The sequence below is a fragment of the Centruroides sculpturatus genome, unplaced genomic scaffold, assembly GCF_000671375.1.
Source record: "Centruroides sculpturatus isolate CEXI.00-Female unplaced genomic scaffold, Cexi_2.0 scaffold2456, whole genome shotgun sequence".
NCBI lineage: Eukaryota > Metazoa > Arthropoda > Arachnida > Scorpiones > Buthidae > Centruroides > Centruroides sculpturatus.
In genome coordinates this window covers 1-19,422 of record NW_019386589.1, presented here as the reverse complement: position 1 = coordinate 19,422, position 19,422 = coordinate 1, and the positions used below count along the sequence as shown (strand labels likewise).

The window sequence follows — 19,422 nt, the reverse complement described above, 5'->3', positions numbered from 1 at the left end:
TAATAAACACTTTCTTGTTAATTTACAAACTATTCTTTAATTTGCTATATGTTATCAGGTTCTTTGTACATTACATTGGATCCCAACATGTAGGCAGTGAGGATACAAAATCTGAGATACCTAAAACAACTCTATATATATATTTTTTTATATTAGTTCTTATATCTATACTTAATCTACTTACAAACTATTGATATAAGAAGGAAAGAGAGGGAGAATATAAGGATAGAATAAGAGGAAGATGGAAATACCCGGGTTTTTACTCTGGATGTATCGTGATACTGGGCAGGGTTACTGTCATCTTTAATCATCTACTCCTATCGTGGAGGCTTTCCTTAGTTATTTTTTCTCCTTCTTTAACGGATATCTCCCATTCTCCTTGTCGATAATCCACTTTCTTCAATATTGTCAGTGTCAAGTTTGTTCAATAAAATTGGCAGTCCAACAGGAAGTTCTTGACCTCCTTGACATAAGATACAAAAATTGTAAATGTCACATTGATTCTTTTGTAAAATTGAAGCAATTTGGAAATAAAAGCGGAAAAGAATTTAACATTAGTAAATAATATAAAATAAATATTGAAAATTATAACGAGATAGTTATGGCTAATAGATATAATATATCTAAATTAATAGATGTTATATGTTTTTTATCAAAGCAAGAATTTGCATTTAGAGAGCATATGGAATCTATTGAATGTAATAACAGAGGTAATTAATTATATTGAACTTGTTTATTTATTAAGTACGTCAGATAAATAATCTATTCAAAATACATTTAGAGAAGTCTACGGTTTTTACTGGCTTATTGAACAAATGGATCTGAGACCATCACTGATGCAATTAACTGATTTTTCCTGGAAGTTGGGCTTCTTACAGAAACACAGCTTCCCTATCATCAAATATCATGGCATGCCACTGCTAATTACAGCGCATGCATTTATGCTCCATGTCACCATCTATGTGTTATGCAAGTGCTTCACATGTAAGAACATAATTTAATTAACAACTTAACTTCAAAATTATGCATTTTTGCAGTCCATTATAACTGGACTAATTTTGATAACATATATATAATAAACTTGATAGAATCATGTCAGCACTCAGAATAACAATACAACTTACATTTGGCACAACACCACTGAAAGGTTGCCAACCCTTGGTCTAGACAAAAGGACTATCTTCAATTTGAGTAGTACAATCCCTTTCCATCAAACCAAATTAAGGAATGGCAATGAGAGAGATATGTCTTGTGCATTGAATTACATTGAGGTTGCCAATAGAACTATTAGTTTCATAATATTGGTGTTTTGAATGCATGTGTCCGTGTCACATTCACAACTAATATATTATTGTGGACTGCTGAGGGCTTCCGTATACAGTACATTAACTGTAAATGAGGAAAAGGAAGTGTGTATATAGTCTTGTAAATCCATAAGTTTTAAGTTGTGAATTAGATATATTGTGTAAATTGAGTCGTAGTAATCATGCTGTTAGAATAAAGATTTTTGTTTGTCAATCATGTGCACATGTTATTGGTCAATGATTGAGTCCTTGTCACAATACTTGTCTTTGATACTCCGTGGATTTCAATATACAGGAAACACTACAATACTCTGTCTGTACAAAACTTTTTCAAATAAAATATGATTCTTACTGTTAATTTATTCTTTCAAATAATTAAAACAAAAAAATTACATTTATTTTATTTCATATATTTGTTTGATATTGGAAAAATCTGTTGAAATAAATTTTTTAAAACAAAAATAAAATTACAAAAGATTTCCTAGTTAAACTAGCATTTTTGTAATAGTTTATTATTAATCAGTTTCAAATAACTAACTAATGTAAAACAGTAATCATATATTTTGGATTATTTGTAAGATTTTATTTTCTCATTTCTAAATTGAATTAACATCCAATTTGATACAAACAATAATCAGAAAGTATTCATAAAATACAAATCTTCAGGTTTCCATTACAATCATTCAATTCATCTAGTTGCAAAAAATGCCATATTAGCCTAATCCCACAAATTTCCTTTTTTATGAAAAATCTTATTGTCATTACACAGCCAAACAAAAGGGAGAGTGGTGACACTATAAGAGAAGACCTTCTAAACTCTGTCATATAATTGCTGCCTTGTCCTAGTTGACTCATCTGTTGGAATTGAGCCTGTGCACTTTTGTAGTTCTTCCCTTGCACAACAACATTTTCATCACTGATTGCCTTCATACTTCTCTTGTGATAGTACCAAAAAAGAAAAATCTTTTTCCCCAATCATGTGTCAATATATATGACCTTACTGCTTCCCTGCCAGGTTTATACCCCTCCAAGTAACAACAGGCAGTTGAACATTCTAGAATTGTACAAAGGATTTATAACTCACAAATGTCACCTATATACAAAATATGACAAATAATTGTCACATGTTAATCGTAGCTATTAAAATTAGATAGATGCAACCTAAGATTATCAAAATTTTCTCTAGGATGCTAAAAAAATTATTTTTTTAATTTTTATAATATTGCAACAATTATATTTCAGTTATTAATTAAATTGCTAAGACAATAATAATTAAAAATGTACTAAATAAATAAAAGTGTCTGCATACTTTGTCCTTGTTAAACACCTCATAACAGTTTTAGGGCAGATTTACTCTAGCCATTTATTAATATATATTTTTTATGAGTGCTAAGTTCCTGAGTTGTTTAGCAAGAACAAAGTATGAAGACACTTATTTATTTAGTGTTTCTTCAAATTTGTGAATTTTTAAAAAATTATATTTCAATATTTTTAATAAAATAGTTTCTAATATATATTTATTAAAAGCTGTTATATATAATATGTAATATTATATATTATTTTCACTAATAATATTTTCAGTAAAATTAAGTATTATTTAATTCATAAATTAAAAATTATTTTCCGTTGTATTAAATTTTTATATATATTTTATTGTTTAACAACTAGTCATATTATTTATCTTATTCAAAATAAACAACTGCTGATGACTTAACATTTATATCTTGTTGATATATATTAATTCATAACTTTAGTTGACATAATTCCAAATGGTATTTTTACAAAGTGAGTTATTCTATACCACAAAAAGAACACAACTTTATTTTGTTGATTATTATTAAAATGAGATTTTCTAATTATTCAAATAGGAAAATTTTTTATTTATTTAAATTTTAGAATATCTGATCAATAATATAAAGCAGATACAAAAGATTATCTTTTACAAGAGAATATCTTCAAATATGTTTTTTGTTNATTATATAATAATTAAATTCTTTTAATTTTTAAGAATATTAATAATAAAAATTAGGCATTGGTTACATTGTTAGCCTTACTACTTTGGACACCCAGGAATGAAATTGTGTAGTCAAAAAATTCCAGGAATTTTTTGTGGTAGTCTGTCCTGGATATGTCAGGCCTTATCACTTAACCCAACCATCAAATTGTGGGACTGATTAAACACAATGAGTCTAAGAAAGATCTTCTAGTGCCCATGAGGCAGAAAGCATCAAAACTTTTAAATTACTAATGATTTAATTATTTTAAAATTATTGTATAATTTTATTTTAAATGAGTTAGGTTTTTGTTTTAAGTAAAATTTTTGTTAACTAAATTTGGAGTTTTTTTGTTTAAAAATGCCCCCCGAAAATTTTTACATTTTCGGTCTTGGGCCTTGAAATGTTGAGAAATGCAAAAAAATTTGGGGATTTTTACCGTATGTATGGATGTTAGTGTGTGTGTGTGAGATACATGATTTTGTTCACTCTCTTTGAAGCTTAATAACTATTGTGCTTTGTGTCAAAAATTTCTGAAATTTTGCATGGACGTTTGTGTTGAGATTGGGGATAGAACAAATCGAAAGAGACAAAAAAACATCAATTTCTACAATGGGCTAAAAAAATGAACAAGTGAACAGAATAAACTGGATACTTGTGGGAGTTGAACTACTGCTCTCAGGTGAGGACAAGACAAAGACAACAAACCAAAGTAATGGAACAATAATTTAATTTAACGACAATTTTATCCCGAAGGATGTACAATGCATTAAGATTTTCTTCTGTAGTACAATTAGGAACCCGACAATAATCTTAATAGACCTTATTGGTTAGAGATTTACACGATCGAGACATTGAAAGAAGGTGGTGAGAATTTGAATCCTCACCACCTTCTTTCGTTACAGACTTGAAATATCATTTGGAGATCTTCATTCCACCATTAAATTACTCTCTTGTCCCTTTGTTTTGCAATCCACTCTGATTATTTTTCACTTCTTTGCACTCAGCTACTTGGTAATGGTTTTTTACGCTCCCAAACATCACTTTATACACCCTACTTTCTTGACAAACCCCTTTTCTTTCCTTTTTCCCAGGGCTTAACAACCATACAGACATCCCATTATGTGAGGACCCGAACAGGGGTCGACTGAGAGGTCCGAATTATGGGTTCGATTGAAAATAAAGAGCTCCTTTTCAGACGATAAGGAAACGGATTAGGTGTCTCGATTGAACAATGCAATTGGTTTTTTTCGGAAAATTAGTTAAACAATGGAAACGGAGAAATTCGAGGAAAACGCGACGAGAGAGAGGATCCATATTCAGTCGCAACGTTGACCTCTCCCGCGCCCTTCATTAGGTTTCGAATTGTCACCAGGTGACTATGAGAGACCAATGGAGAGGCGACGACGGTTAAGAAATCTATAAAACCGCGCGACTCAAGGGACAAAGGTTCTTGGTTCGTAGTTTTTGGTTCTTGGTGTTTGGATACGTAGTGTGTCGTCTCCTGGACGGGCGTGCTCCAGATCTTAGAAAAAAAAGGACATTTTGGAACATCGTGGAAGCATCGTTCTCTGGGTGCTCCTAGCAATCGACAGATTCGTCGGATCGTCCGCGAGAAGCCGCCGAAAGCAGTAATCAACGCCCCGGGGCCCACCGAGTGTTTCACCNATTATATATTATATAATAATTAAATTCTTTTAATTTTTAAGAATATTAATAATAAAAATTAGGCATTGGTTACATTGTTAGCCTTACTACTTTGGACACCCAGGAATGAAATTGTGTAGTCAAAAAATTCCAGGAATTTTTTGTGGTAGTCTGTCCTGGATATGTCAGGCCTTATCACTTAACCCAACCATCAAATTGTGGGACTGATTAAACACAATGAGTCTAAGAAAGATCTTCTAGTGCCCTTGAGGCAGAAAGCATCAAAACTTTTAAATTACTAATGATTTAATTATTTTAAAATTATTGTATAATTTTATTTTAAATGAGTTAGGTTTTTGTTTTAAGTAAAATTTTTGTTAACTAAATTTGGAGTTTTTTTGTTTAAAAATGCTGTCCACTCAGTTTTAAGAAGGCAATATGTGAACTATAAAATATTTTATATTTAAAATAATTCCCATTTTTCTGGAGAAAGAAAAATATCTAATCATAGAGTATTTGATTCTAGTTTTGAAATTAAATTCATATCATTGAAATTTTCCAGTTATGTTAATCATCATTCTTATCAAGATATACTTGGTTTGTCTTTATATAAAATCAGATTTTTTAAACTTAATGTGTTATTAATACAGTATAAGTTCATTAACCTAGTACCTACATGATGCCAGATTACCAAACATTTTTGTATTTTTGTAAAAATTTGACAAGTTATATACAATTTGAATATTGCAGACATTGCTGTATATATTGTACCAGCACATGCCACTGTATTTTTTTATTTGTTTATACATGCTATTTAATCAGTCTGAAGATGATACAGTGCATGACTATATTTTGTTAAGATCAATTGAAAAATCTGCAAAAATGTTAATGAACATGTTATTGTACAAAACGGCATTTGCAATAATTCATATATTGTAATGTAGTTTGAACCTGTCTATCTCAAAAATGTTTTTATCTTGAAATTTATTTTCTTCCCTGCATTTTCAGCTTAAATTCAATATTGTGGGGAAGTACTCGATCTTTAGAGTATTTTCCATGCAGGAACAAAACAGAAAGAAACTTCAAAGAAATAAATCACACACTTTATGACTCCAATTCAAGAAACTTAGTTTATTTTAATCCTTCTAATCACTTCTCTATCCTTTTGCTATAACAGAGACTAAAACAAAGGAAACAACACACACACAAAAAAAAACTCGCAACTCTCTCATTTACACATCATCTCGCCTTTTTCTTTCTTCCAAAAAGTCCTGCTTCCTTCATTGAGCATGCATGATATCCCTCTCTCCCTCCTTGATATGGATTTTTGGTTGTCATTGAGAATGCCCATTTGTTTTTACTTCGTGGCCCACCCAAGGAGCTGGTTACGCAACAGAACACATGATTTTCTGACCACAATTTATTTTCCATGTTTATCTCAAATAATTTTCTTCCAAAATTTTTATATCTCAAATTATGGATTGAAGTATCAATTACAAATTTTGATAATTTTTACTCAGTGACTACATATTGATAACATGAATTGTAGTTGAGAATCATCTCTTGTAATACAGTATATAGTTGCAATTAATGCTGCCTTTCTCTGATTGGCCACTAGTTTGGTTTGCATCTTATTGGTTAAAGAAAATTAGGCATCAGAAATTATTGATAAACTACTTGTTAAGATATGTCAAAAATGTTTTATTTATATCTAATACAGGTAGGTGTGTACTGTACTTGTTATGTATTAATAAAATACCGTACCTCCAATCAAACCTTAAAACTACATTTACTATGTAGGAATCTCTATATCTTGAATCCTATTTTGAATTTTTTCTTAATCCCATAAGATTTGAGATAGGCAGGTTTGACTGTGTTTATTTTCCAGACATTTTAAATACCAAAGCTACACATACTCTGAGTATGAAAAACCTGCTTTTAAGTTACAGGATACCTTTCAGAGGGTGCCAGATTAACCAACTTCTACTTTATCATTTTTTAAACTTTGCAATTAATTTCAGATAATTTTATCTTCTAAACTTTTCAAATTTACAGTTTTCAAATTTTATTTCTGTAAAATTATCAACTATAATAATTTTATTCTTTATTATTTTACAAAAATAATGAAAATTTAATAAGTTATCCAACTCAGTTTATTTTTACTTGAAAAATAAATTAATGAAGAGAGTACATTTTAAGATGATAGCTTCTTATTAAAATTGTTTTGGCATAAACTTTAAATAATTAAAAATATCACCCGTTAATAAAAGACTATACTACTGAAGGTACTAACATTTTTTAAAGTTTTTCTATTATTTTATAAAAATGTATCTGCCTTAGGAATAAGCATAAATTTTTCAGTGTGGTTGTATCTTAATAGATTGTGGGTTTTTAATTTTTTATATGTTAGGATTTTAAAAAATTATTTTATATTAATAAATTTAAATGTTTTTAATTAATGTCATTATTTAATTATTTACAGCTGAAACAAAATCCTAATTTTCATACTGAAAACATAACTATTTATAATAGGAATGAAGCAAAATTAATGTAAGCTTTCTATAATATTATATCTTTAAATTTTCATGTTAATTCATTATAGAATGATAAAATAAATCAAATGATTTCTACTTTTTAAATGATCATATACATATTATTTTCAGAATTGTAGTGTAATGTATGTGCACATGCATATATATAAGCTTTTTAATAATAATTTACATCTGTTAGAAAATGCCTTTATTTATTTTAACTTTATTTTTTATTATTATTTGATTTATTTTTCTCTTACTGGAATTTATCATTTTATATTTTTATGTTATAACTTATGGTGACACTTAACAAGTTTACACTAATACTATTATTATTTTTTTATTTCTTTTCTGCCCTGAGGACACTGGATACTCATCATGAGTTCATCTAGTTCCACAAAGGCTAGGGAGTGAGGAATGGTGCAAGAGTGGCTGTCTAGATATGTATGTATGTATGTATGTATACATATATATATATATATAGGACATCCACCCTCAATCTTTAGCCTTTATATAAAAAATGAGCAGATGAGCCAGACATTGCTTGGGCAAAAAATAACAGCAAAGATTAAAATTATTAGATTATTTTGTATTTCTAACCCTATAATATAATAATATAGTATTTGATTTATAATTACAAAAGCTACTTATGTAAGAGTTTATCACATAAAAGTGACCAATCTAACATTTTAAAAATACTTTAAATTGTGTACAGTAGAGGTAGAAAGTTTTTAAAATGTGTTAGATTGGTCACTCAATGTGATAAACCCTTATGTAAGATAACCTTTTTTGTTATATAAATCAAATACTATAATATAACAAACATTAAAACAAAAACCATATAAAGAGTTTGGTTATTTCAGCCTACCATCATCATATTTATTGCACTACTTGGATGGTACAAAATGAACAATTTCATTGGTCAAGGTGAAAATTGAAAATATGATATTTAAAATTTTTTAAGATATATCTTTTCTTAATGTTAACTCTAGGAAATTGTGCCATTCAAAGCCAAATAACAAATAGTAACATGCCAACCAATCAAATTTGGCACAAAACCAAATATTCAGGCAGAGTTCATATGCCTCCTCTGTAGACACAATCTTTCAGATATCCCCACAACCATACAGACGCTGCCTGAATTGAAAGCAAGCATAACACGCCATATTGTTGTAATTTCTCAAGAAACCTATTGGGCTACTGTTGAACATGCTGTAAGACTCTTTGAACATGTAATTGATGCAAGTGGATTGCACATTGAACAAATTTCGTGAATAAAAACCTTTTGTGTGTTTCCATTTTGTGTTTCTTGTTCTTCATGCGCAATTTTTTCTAGTGGTAGAAATCTGAACTTATTTTTTTTTTTTCATTCTCCTTTTCCCCCATGGTCCATATAACATATATACCAAGTTTCATCAAAATACATCCATGAGAACAGGCTCTATACAAGTCTGAGTAGGGCAACTTTAATTATAACTACCTTGTATGACATTATCTAAGTTAGAAGTATGTAAAGGTAACTGCTGAGTTTTATAGCAATTGGTCAAACATCCAGGAGGGTATAGCAAACATCTTCATTTTATATATTAGATATATTTAATAAAAAGAATTCAACAATGTAATAATGAGCTTACTTTAAAAAAGCAAGAGGTTTAATACAAAAATATAATTTTAAGTCATATAATAATGACACATAAGACAAAATTTGGATTATAAATCAATTAACATCAATAAAATGTAAAATGATTGAAGTATTTTCACATTTATTTATGTAAAGCATCCATATCAAATATCATTTCGTATAACAAATTTGGTGATAACTAACAAGCTGCTTATAATTCAGTGTGAGAGAATTTATTTTAGACATTAAAATTAATTAATAACAATAATTTAAATGTAATTTTTTTTTTAAGAATGTGTTGACATTTAATTGTATAATCATATTTTGTCAATAAGTAGTTTAATTAACTTTTTAATATAAATAAATTATATTTAATTTATAATTTAATCATTTTTTAAAATAATATTTTAGATCTGAAAGATGGAAACTTAGAATAAAAGAGAGATTACAAGAAGGAAATGAAAGAACAATTCAACAGTATTATATATTTATTATTTCTTAAATTATATCTATTATTTACAGTAAGTTTCTTGATTTAACAGACTGCTTGGAAGAAGGGAAAGTCTTAAAATTAATAAATTCTAAAAATTTTTCGGTTTAAAAAATTTCTAAGAACCACAAGTGACGTTCACTCTTTAATTCCGACTCTATCGAAGTCGGAATTAAAGAGTGAACGTCACTTGTGGTTCTTAGAAATTTTTTAAACCGAAAAATTTTTAGAATTTATTAATTTTAAGACTTTCCCTTCTTCCAAGCAGTCTGTTAAATCAAGAAACTTACTGTAAATAATAGATATAATTTAAGAAATAATAAATATATAATACTGTTGAATTGTTCTTTCATTTCCTTCTTGTAATCTCTCTTTTATTCTAAGTTTCCATCTTTCAGATCTAAAATATTATTTTAAAAAATGATTAAATTATAAATTAAATATAATTTATTTATATTAAAAAGTTAATTAAACTACTTATTGACAAAATATGATTATACAATTAAATGTCAACACATTCTTAAAAAAAAAATTACATTTAAATTATTGTTATTAATTAATTTTAATGTCTAAAATAAATTCTCTCACACTGAATTATAAGCAGCTTGTTAGTTATCACCAAATTTGTTATACGAAATGATATTTGATATGGATGCTTTACATAAATAAATGTGAAAATACTTCAATCATTTTACATTTTATTGATGTTAATTGATTTATAATCCAAATTTTGTCTTATGTGTCATTATTATATGACTTAAAATTATATTTTTGTATTAAACCTCTTGCTTTTTTAAAGTAAGCTCATTATTACATTGTTGAATTCTTTTTATTAAATATATCTAATATATAAAATGAAGATGTTTGCTATACCCTCCTGGATGTTTGACCAATTGCTATAAAACTCAGCAGTTACCTTTACATACTTCTAACTTAGATAATGTCATACAAGGTAGTTATAATTAAAGTTGCCCTACTCAGACTTGTATAGAGCCTGTTCTCATGGATGTATTTTGATGAAACTTGGTATATATGTTATATGGACCATGGGGGAAAAGGAGAATGAAAAAAAAATAATAAGTTCAGATTTCTACCACTAGAAAAAATTGCGCATGAAGAACAAGAAACACAAAATGGAAACACACAAAAGGTTTTTATTCACGAAATTTGTTCAATGTGCAATCCACTTGCATCAATTACATGTTCAAAGAGTCTTACAGCATGTTCAACAGTAGCCCAATAGGTTTCTTGAGAAATTACAACAATATGGCGTGTTATGCTTGCTTTCAATTCAGGCAGCGTCTGTATGGTTGTGGGGATATCTGAAAGATTGTGTCTACAGAGGAGGCATATGAACTCTGCCTGAATATTTGGTTTTGTGCCAAATTTGATTGGTTGGCATGTTACTATTTGTTATTTGGCTTTGAATGGCACAATTTCCTAGAGTTAACATTAAGAAAAGATATATCTTAAAAAATTTTAAATATCATATTTTCAATTTTCACCTTGACCAATGAAATTGTTCATTTTGTACCATCCAAGTAGTGCAATAAATATGATGATGGTAGGCTGAAATAACCAAACTCTTTATATGGTTTTTGTTTTAATGTTTGTTATATTATAGTATTTGATTTATATAACAAAAAAGGTTATCTTACATAAGGGTTTATCACATTGAGTGACCAATCTAACACATTTTAAAAACTTTCTACCTCTACTGTACACAATTTAAAGTATTTTTAAAATGTTAGATTGGTCACTTTTATGTGATAAACTCTTACATAAGTAGCTTTTGTAATTATAAATCAAATACTATATTATTATATTATAGGGTTAGAAATACAAAATAATCTAATAATTTTAATCTTTGCTGTTATTTTTTGCCCAAGCAATGTCTGGCTCATCTGCTCATTTTTTATATAAAGGCTAAAGATTGAGGGTGGATGTCCTATATATATATATATATGTATACATACATACATACATACATATCTAGACAGCCACTCTTGCACCATTCCTCACTCCCTAGCCTTTGTGGAACTAGATGAACTCATGATGAGTATCCAGTGTCCTCAGGGCAGAAAAGAAATAAAAAAATAATAATAGTATTAGTGTAAACTTGTTAAGTGTCACCATAAGTTATAACATAAAAATATAAAATGATAAATTCCAGTAAGAGAAAAATAAATCAAATAATAATAAAAAATAAAGTTAAAATAAATAAAGGCATTTTCTAACAGATGTAAATTATTATTAAAAAGCTTATATATATGCATGTGCACATACATTACACTACAATTCTGAAAATAATATGTATATGATCATTTAAAAAGTAGAAATCATTTGATTTATTTTATCATTCTATAATGAATTAACATGAAAATTTAAAGATATAATATTATAGAAAGCTTACATTAATTTTGCTTCATTCCTATTATAAATAGTTATGTTTTCAGTATGAAAATTAGGATTTTGTTTCAGCTGTAAATAATTAAATAATGACATTAATTAAAAACATTTAAATTTATTAATATAAAATAATTTTTTAAAATCCTAACATATAAAAAATTAAAAACCCACAATCTATTAAGATACAACCACACTGAAAAATTTATGCTTATTCCTAAGGCAGATACATTTTTATAAAATAATAGAAAAACTTTAAAAAATGTTAGTACCTTCAGTAGTATAGTCTTTTATTAACGGGTGATATTTTTAATTATTTAAAGTTTATGCCAAAACAATTTTAATAAGAAGCTATCATCTTAAAATGTACTCTCTTCATTAATTTATTTTTCAAGTAAAAATAAACTGAGTTGGATAACTTATTAAATTTTCATTATTTTTGTAAAATAATAAAGAATAAAATTATTATAGTTGATAATTTTACAGAAATAAAATTTGAAAACTGTAAATTTGAAAAGTTTAGGAGATAAAATTATCTGAAATTAATTGCAAAGTTTAAAAAATGATAAAGTAGAAGTTGGTTAATCTGGCACCCTCTGAAAGGTATCCTGTAACTTAAAAGCAGGTTTTTCATACTCAGAGTATGTGTAGCTTTGGTATTTAAAATGTCTGGAAAATAAACACAGTCAAACCTGCCTATCTCAAATCTTATGGGATTAAGAAAAAATTCAAAATAGGATTCAAGATATAGAGATTCCTACATAGTAAATGTAGTTTTAAGGTTTGATTGGAGGTACGGTATTTTATTAATACATAACAAGTACAGTACACACCTACCTGTATTAGATATAAATAAAACATTTTTGACATATCTTAACAAGTAGTTTATCAATAATTTCTGATGCCTAATTTTCTTTAACCAATAAGATGCAAACCAAACTAGTGGCCAATCAGAGAAAGGCAGCATTAATTGCAACTATATACTGTATTACAAGAGATGATTCTCAACTACAATTCATGTTATCAATATGTAGTCACTGAGTAAAAATTATCAAAATTTGTAATTGATACTTCAATCCATAATTTGAGATATAAAAATTTTGGAAGAAAATTATTTGAGATAAACATGGAAAATAAATTGTGGTCAGAAAATCATGTGTTCTGTTGCGTAACCAGCTCCTTGGGTGGGCCACGAAGTAAAAACAAATGGGCATTCTCAATGACAACCAAAAATCCATATCAAGGAGGGAGAGAGGGATATCATGCATGCTCAATGAAGGAAGCAGGACTTTTTGGAAGAAAGAAAAAGGCGAGATGATGTGTAAATGAGAGAGTTGCGAGTTTTTTTTTGTGTGTGTGTTGTTTCCTTTGTTTTAGTCTCTGTTATAGCAAAAGGATAGAGAAGTGATTAGAAGGATTAAAATAAACTAAGTTTCTTGAATTGGAGTCATAAAGTGTGTGATTTATTTCTTTGAAGTTTCTTTCTGTTTTGTTCCTGCATGGAAAATACTCTAAAGATCGAGTACTTCCCCACAATATTGAATTTAAGCTGAAAATGCAGGGAAGAAAATAAATTTCAAGATAAAAACATTTTTGAGATAGACAGGTTCAAACTACATTACAATATATGAATTATTGCAAATGCCGTTTTGTACAATAACATGTTCATTAACATTTTTGCAGATTTTTCAATTGATCTTAACAAAATATAGTCATGCACTGTATCATCTTCAGACTGATTAAATAGCATGTATAAACAAATAAAAAAATACAGTGGCATGTGCTGGTACAATATATACAGCAATGTCTGCAATATTCAAATTGTATATAACTTGTCAAATTTTTACAAAAATACAAAAATGTTTGGTAATCTGGCATCATGTAGGTACTAGGTTAATGAACTTATACTGTATTAATAACACATTAAGTTTAAAAAATCTGATTTTATATAAAGACAAACCAAGTATATCTTGATAAGAATGATGATTAACATAACTGNGACACTTGCAACACCCCTACCCTTGAGCTGCCCAGTGTATGGGTCACGTTGTATAAGCGATTAAGCGAGTACTCGTAGTCTCTAGAATGCATGCAGCGAGAGCATAGCTCTGCGCATGCGCCAGCTCGCACTTCACGGAGCTATCTGCTCGTTCGGCTTTCGAATTATGTTTAAATTTCTACGTGTTCTTAACGGCTTTAGCACAATTTCAATTTATATTACGCGTTCTATTTTGTGTTCGATAATTTTTGTCTAAATCGCCTGAGGACGACGACAATAAGCTCGTCGAAAGTACTAGCAATAATAAAACGCATATAACGCCGAACTCAGTGTTTTTGTTTTTGTTTAACAATGAAAATTATAAACTAATTTAATAATGTCAAATTCTGCAGTTTAATCAGTATTACTTGAATTTGTACACAATGGAAAAATTTTTTAAGTTGGACATTGAAGACTAAACAACATATTAATTCTAGTCAAATTAAAACAATGTTCCTTGTTCTAGTTGAAACAGATTGGATCTGACAATAGTGCTGGTAAAGATAGTGATAAGGAACTGAAGACACTAAAAATCATACCCATTTCTGGAAATCATCAGAATTCAATGATGCATATCCCTATTGCATCTGAATTTGAGGTATAATCATCACAACAACGGAGACACAAGTTTTTTCATTACCATTACCAGTGTTGCCTTCTTTTCAAAATTGTTGACCCGGACAATAGGTTTGTTCCAACACAAGTCCCTGACTGGTTTGAATTTGAAACCATACAGAAAAAAAATGTCATTTTACAGCCAAGAACTGAACAATTTGCATGCCAGTTTTAAACCAGTTAGGGACTCATGTTGGAACAGACCTAGTATTTGCCAGAGATATTTGCAAGTTAGAATTTTAAAAGTACATTTTCTGTCACTCTTAGCCTAGGGATAAGATGAGGATAAGTTTGGGGTGTGTGAAGTTAAAGTGTTTAACCATTAAAATAAAATACTCACAAATATTTTCATAAATTTTTTTCGTAAAGAAAATCGTTTAATTTATATTTAAAATAATGTAATGTTATAAAATACAAATAATTCATAGCAGTATGATGTGATATGAAGAGTTTAGGATTATGGAAAGACAGAATTTCAATAGGAAATGGCTCTTTACCTAAAGATGATAGTAAAATGTATATATCTAAAGAAGAGAAAGAAGTAAGTATAAACTCTATCATTTTAATAAATGAATGTTTTAAATTTTTACATAATTATTTGATGGTAATATAGAAACTGAAAATATATAGTGATTTTATATATTATATATATCTAATTTATTATTATAATCTGTCAAAATTAATAAAATAGTCTTAAAAGCATATATATCAGTATGCATTTTTGTCATTATTTTTTTCATTTAAAGACTAATGAATAATTTCATATTAATAAAGAACATTGTCAATAAATATGATTTAAAAAGGTTAATTATTTTTATATGGAAATTAAAAAAAACACATGAATACAGGTTTCAGGTTCAAATAGAAATAATATGAATGTATCTGTGCAAAGTAATGATGATAAAATCGGAAAAACTTCAGGTTAGTATTTTTTTTTTCTTTTTTAATTTTTGAAATTTTTTTAACTTCAAAATTATTTATATTAATTTATGGGCACGAGGATCTTCATATTATTGAAAATTATGATTTAGATCACTTCAAAAAGTTTATTCTTGTTGGAAGATCATATGCACCCACTTTCAAATTGACTTTCAAACACATAACTCACAAAATATCCATATGAAATTATGTTAATAATGTAAGAAGTAAAGAATTCAAAATATTTATTACAATAAATAAAGCTTTAATTTCATATTATTATACATAAAATTATCAAAATCTACTTTTTATTTTCAAATATAAAATATCAAAATACATACAAAAATCATTTTGTATGTATTTATATATAAAAGTTTTAAAATTTATTTTAGCTAGATATATTGAAAATAACAAATAGTAATTCAAGAGTTAAGAATCAGATTTTTGCATCAATTTAATTAAGATTTTTTTTTAGTCATTTTGATTTTTGAATTATTAAAAATTTTGCATTTATGAAGTTATTATATGTTATTACTTCAAGAATTATAACTTTACAAACAATTAAACTAAATCAATATATAAAGTTTGAAAAGCTGATTTAAAATAGAAATTTATATTTTTACACTACTTTAAAATATACTTTCTTTATATATATTTTTCTGGTGTTCTTAATCCTTCAAATTGATAACTTAGGCCATTTAAATCAATAAAATAATTTTCAGAAAATATTTGATAAATATTCAAAATAATAATAAGAATTAAATTTGCAAATACATTCAAAATTTATTTTCCAGGTCATAAGCTTTCAAAACAAAAATCTTATTTTGATGGGTAAGATAAAATTATTAATTACTCTTAATATTCTCAAATACATAAAGTAATGGTTTAATTTATTATTATTTTTATTATTATTTTAAGGATGTGCCATTACTTAGAACCATTTAAAGAATTCTTTAATAATTTGTTTTCTACTCAACAACTAACTGTAGATGTATATGTATATATGTTTTTTTGTGATTTTATTAACTTCTTCATTATTGCTTTTGGTTATTGGGCTTTTGGGGTAAGTCTTGTAAAATTCATTTGTTCATTTGAAATACATTCATTCATTTTCCAATTAATTATGTTTTTAATAAGACCAATAATGATTACAGGCAGGTACTGATGAAGGACTGACTTCTTACTTTCAAGAAAATAATGTAAATATGAAATTTAATTATCTGTTGTTTTAAAAATTAATTAAATGATTTAATTTACTTGTTTATGAATTATGAGCTTATATTGAAATTTTTATTTGAAATTTTATTCTATGTACTATTTTTATTTATTTTTGTCAATTAAAATTAGAAACAGAAAATATTTAAAATTGAATATTTTTTCAAACGAAAAATATTGTATGAATGTAATTAATGGAACATATTATTCAAAAGTTATGACATAAGTCAATTGATGATAACATGATTTATTTTATTCATTTAAAAAAATACAAATTTTTGAACTGGAATACAATAATTAAATAAAAATATGCTTTACATAATGGTTTTCTAAGAGGGCAAATTAGATATATATTGTGCATGCATATATAATATTTTAATATTGTATTTACTAAATAATTATACAATCATTTAAAAATTGTTGAAAATATTTTCACTATCATTTTCTAAACTTTTCAAATATAAAACATTTATTAAAAAGTAATGTATATCTATGTATATTGTTGAACATCTCTAATAATAAAAATACAGTACTTTTAATTTAAAAAACTTATTTTATTTTAATTTTTGTTATATGATGTCAGATGATTTAATTAATTAATAAAGGCATCTTTGTGCCATTCTAGGGATTTGAGACCAGGTTGTAAAATTTAATTATCTGTTGTTTTAAAAATTAATTAAATGACTTAATTAATATATATATATATTTCATTTTTTGTATATATTTATATTTTTTCTTGATGTCTTCCCTGTTTCTTTGATTCTTTGTTTTTTTGTTGTTGTTAATTCTGGAATGTTCCTACCCAACCCTTCCCATCAGGTATGGAAAGTAAAAAGCCCTGAGGGCAAAACTGGGGGTATGAGTGGCACTTTTTGGCCAGATGTCCAGGGAGAAGCAGGTGAATTGGAAGTGCTCTAAGTCTAGTGTTGTCACCTTTCCAAAATTGCTGACCCAGACAATAGGTTTGTTTCAACACAAGTTCCTGACTGGTTTGAATTTGAAACCATACGAGGCACGCGCAATGTCATATTACAGCCAAGAACTGAATAATGCACATGACAGTTTTAAACCAGTTAGGGACTTGTGTTGGAACAGACCTAGTATTTGCCAGAGATATTTGCAAGTTAGAATTTTAAAAGTACATTTTCTGTCACTCTTAGCCTAGGGATAAGATGAGGATAAGTTTGGGGTGTGTGAAGTTAAAGTGTTTAACCATTAAAATAAAATACTCACAAATATTTTCATAAATTTTTGTTTTATTATAATTTCACAATTTCTACAAAAACCGGACAAATTAATAATCAATCCAGACCATAAATTTAAAAATCTACCTGTCCGGGTAAAAACCAGCCTGGTGGCAACACTTTCCAAGTTGTTAGAGGCATTGGCTAGAGCCACAAATAGAAATCTCAGAGTAGAAGTCTCAACTGGAGACTGAAGGAAAATCAAAAGTGGGAAAATTTTTAGGCATATCCTAACAAAATAAGGAAGACCCAGCACCCTGTTTCGTGAGGACATTGGAACTGAAATTTTGTTGCCGCACCCCAAGATATGTCTAGAATTGGGTACCTTCTTTCCTGTAAACTTCTCTTTCATCTACCTATATCCTATCTTTCTAATTACTTTATTTTAGTTTTAAGTAGGATTAAATAACTTCAGGTCACGATCGGTATTATTGGATATATTATAATTGTCATGCTTATGTATTCTTGCGATGATTCAATCAATTGTGGATCTAAAGTTTTATATTTTGAAGGAAACAATTTGTAAATATCCTCCAAAATCTGGGTACTGTAAAAGAGTTGGAACCTGAAAAAACTGTGTTCAGACACAAAATAAAGGTATTTTCTTTGTGTATTTTATCTTTGTCTAATTGCATTTCACATTGAATATCACAAGGTCAAGAACTTGAGAAAATTTTCAGGGGCAGTCTGTCCTAGATTTGTCAGGTTCTGCTCATCATTCAGCTGTTTCTATTTTGGGCCTAGTCAATCCCATGATATGCTTGGAAAAAGGCTTTCTAGTGTTCATATGATAAAGAAAGCGTAGAAAAAGATAGTTTAGTTGTATTACCAGGGGCAAATTCTTGGGGCTGGCTTAGCATGTGGCACATGCTAAGCAAGCACGGAGAATATAATTTATATCTACAACAGTATTTTTTCTAAAACAAAATAATAATTTATTTTTTGTTTTTTTATTATTTACTATCATACTTATAAATATGTATTTTTTTTCTTTAGGTTCCTACATCATTTTTAATAATGCTTTTAACACAGTTTGGTTTAATTATCATTGATAGAGCATTATATTTAAGGAAATGTATTTTAGGAAAACTGATCTTTCAGATTTTTACTGTGTTTATTGTTCATTTGTGGATGTTTTTTATATTACCTGCTGTTACATTTAGGTAATTACTAGATAAATAAATTAATTAAATTGTATATTGATGTTCATTTTTTATATATCATATTTCTTATCTATAGATTAAAAGTTTAATACTGTAAGGTCTCTTTTTATGCGGATTATTTTTATGCGATTTTGAAGTTGTGCGGTTTGTATTTCATCCAAAAATTTCTTGGACAAACATACATATAGGCTTGTTTAGGAAGGCCGCGTATAGACAGTCTCCAAAAATCGTGGAAC

At 27.7% G+C, this 19,422-nt stretch overlaps 1 protein-coding gene across 1 annotated transcript; it reads left to right on the top strand.

Moving 5' to 3' along the window:
• Positions 1-3,745: 3,745 nt before the first annotated feature.
• Positions 3,746-19,186, top strand: LOC111615368 (piezo-type mechanosensitive ion channel component-like; the record flags this gene model as incomplete). Its single annotated transcript, XM_023356785.1, has 9 exons — positions 3,746-3,980; positions 7,428-7,495; positions 9,509-9,574; positions 15,078-15,187; positions 15,495-15,567; positions 16,359-16,395; positions 16,483-16,627; positions 16,719-16,763; positions 19,020-19,186. Coding segments are annotated over exons 4-9 (566 nt in total), but the record flags the coding sequence as incomplete, so codon positions are not given.
• Positions 19,187-19,422: the final 236 nt, after the last annotated feature.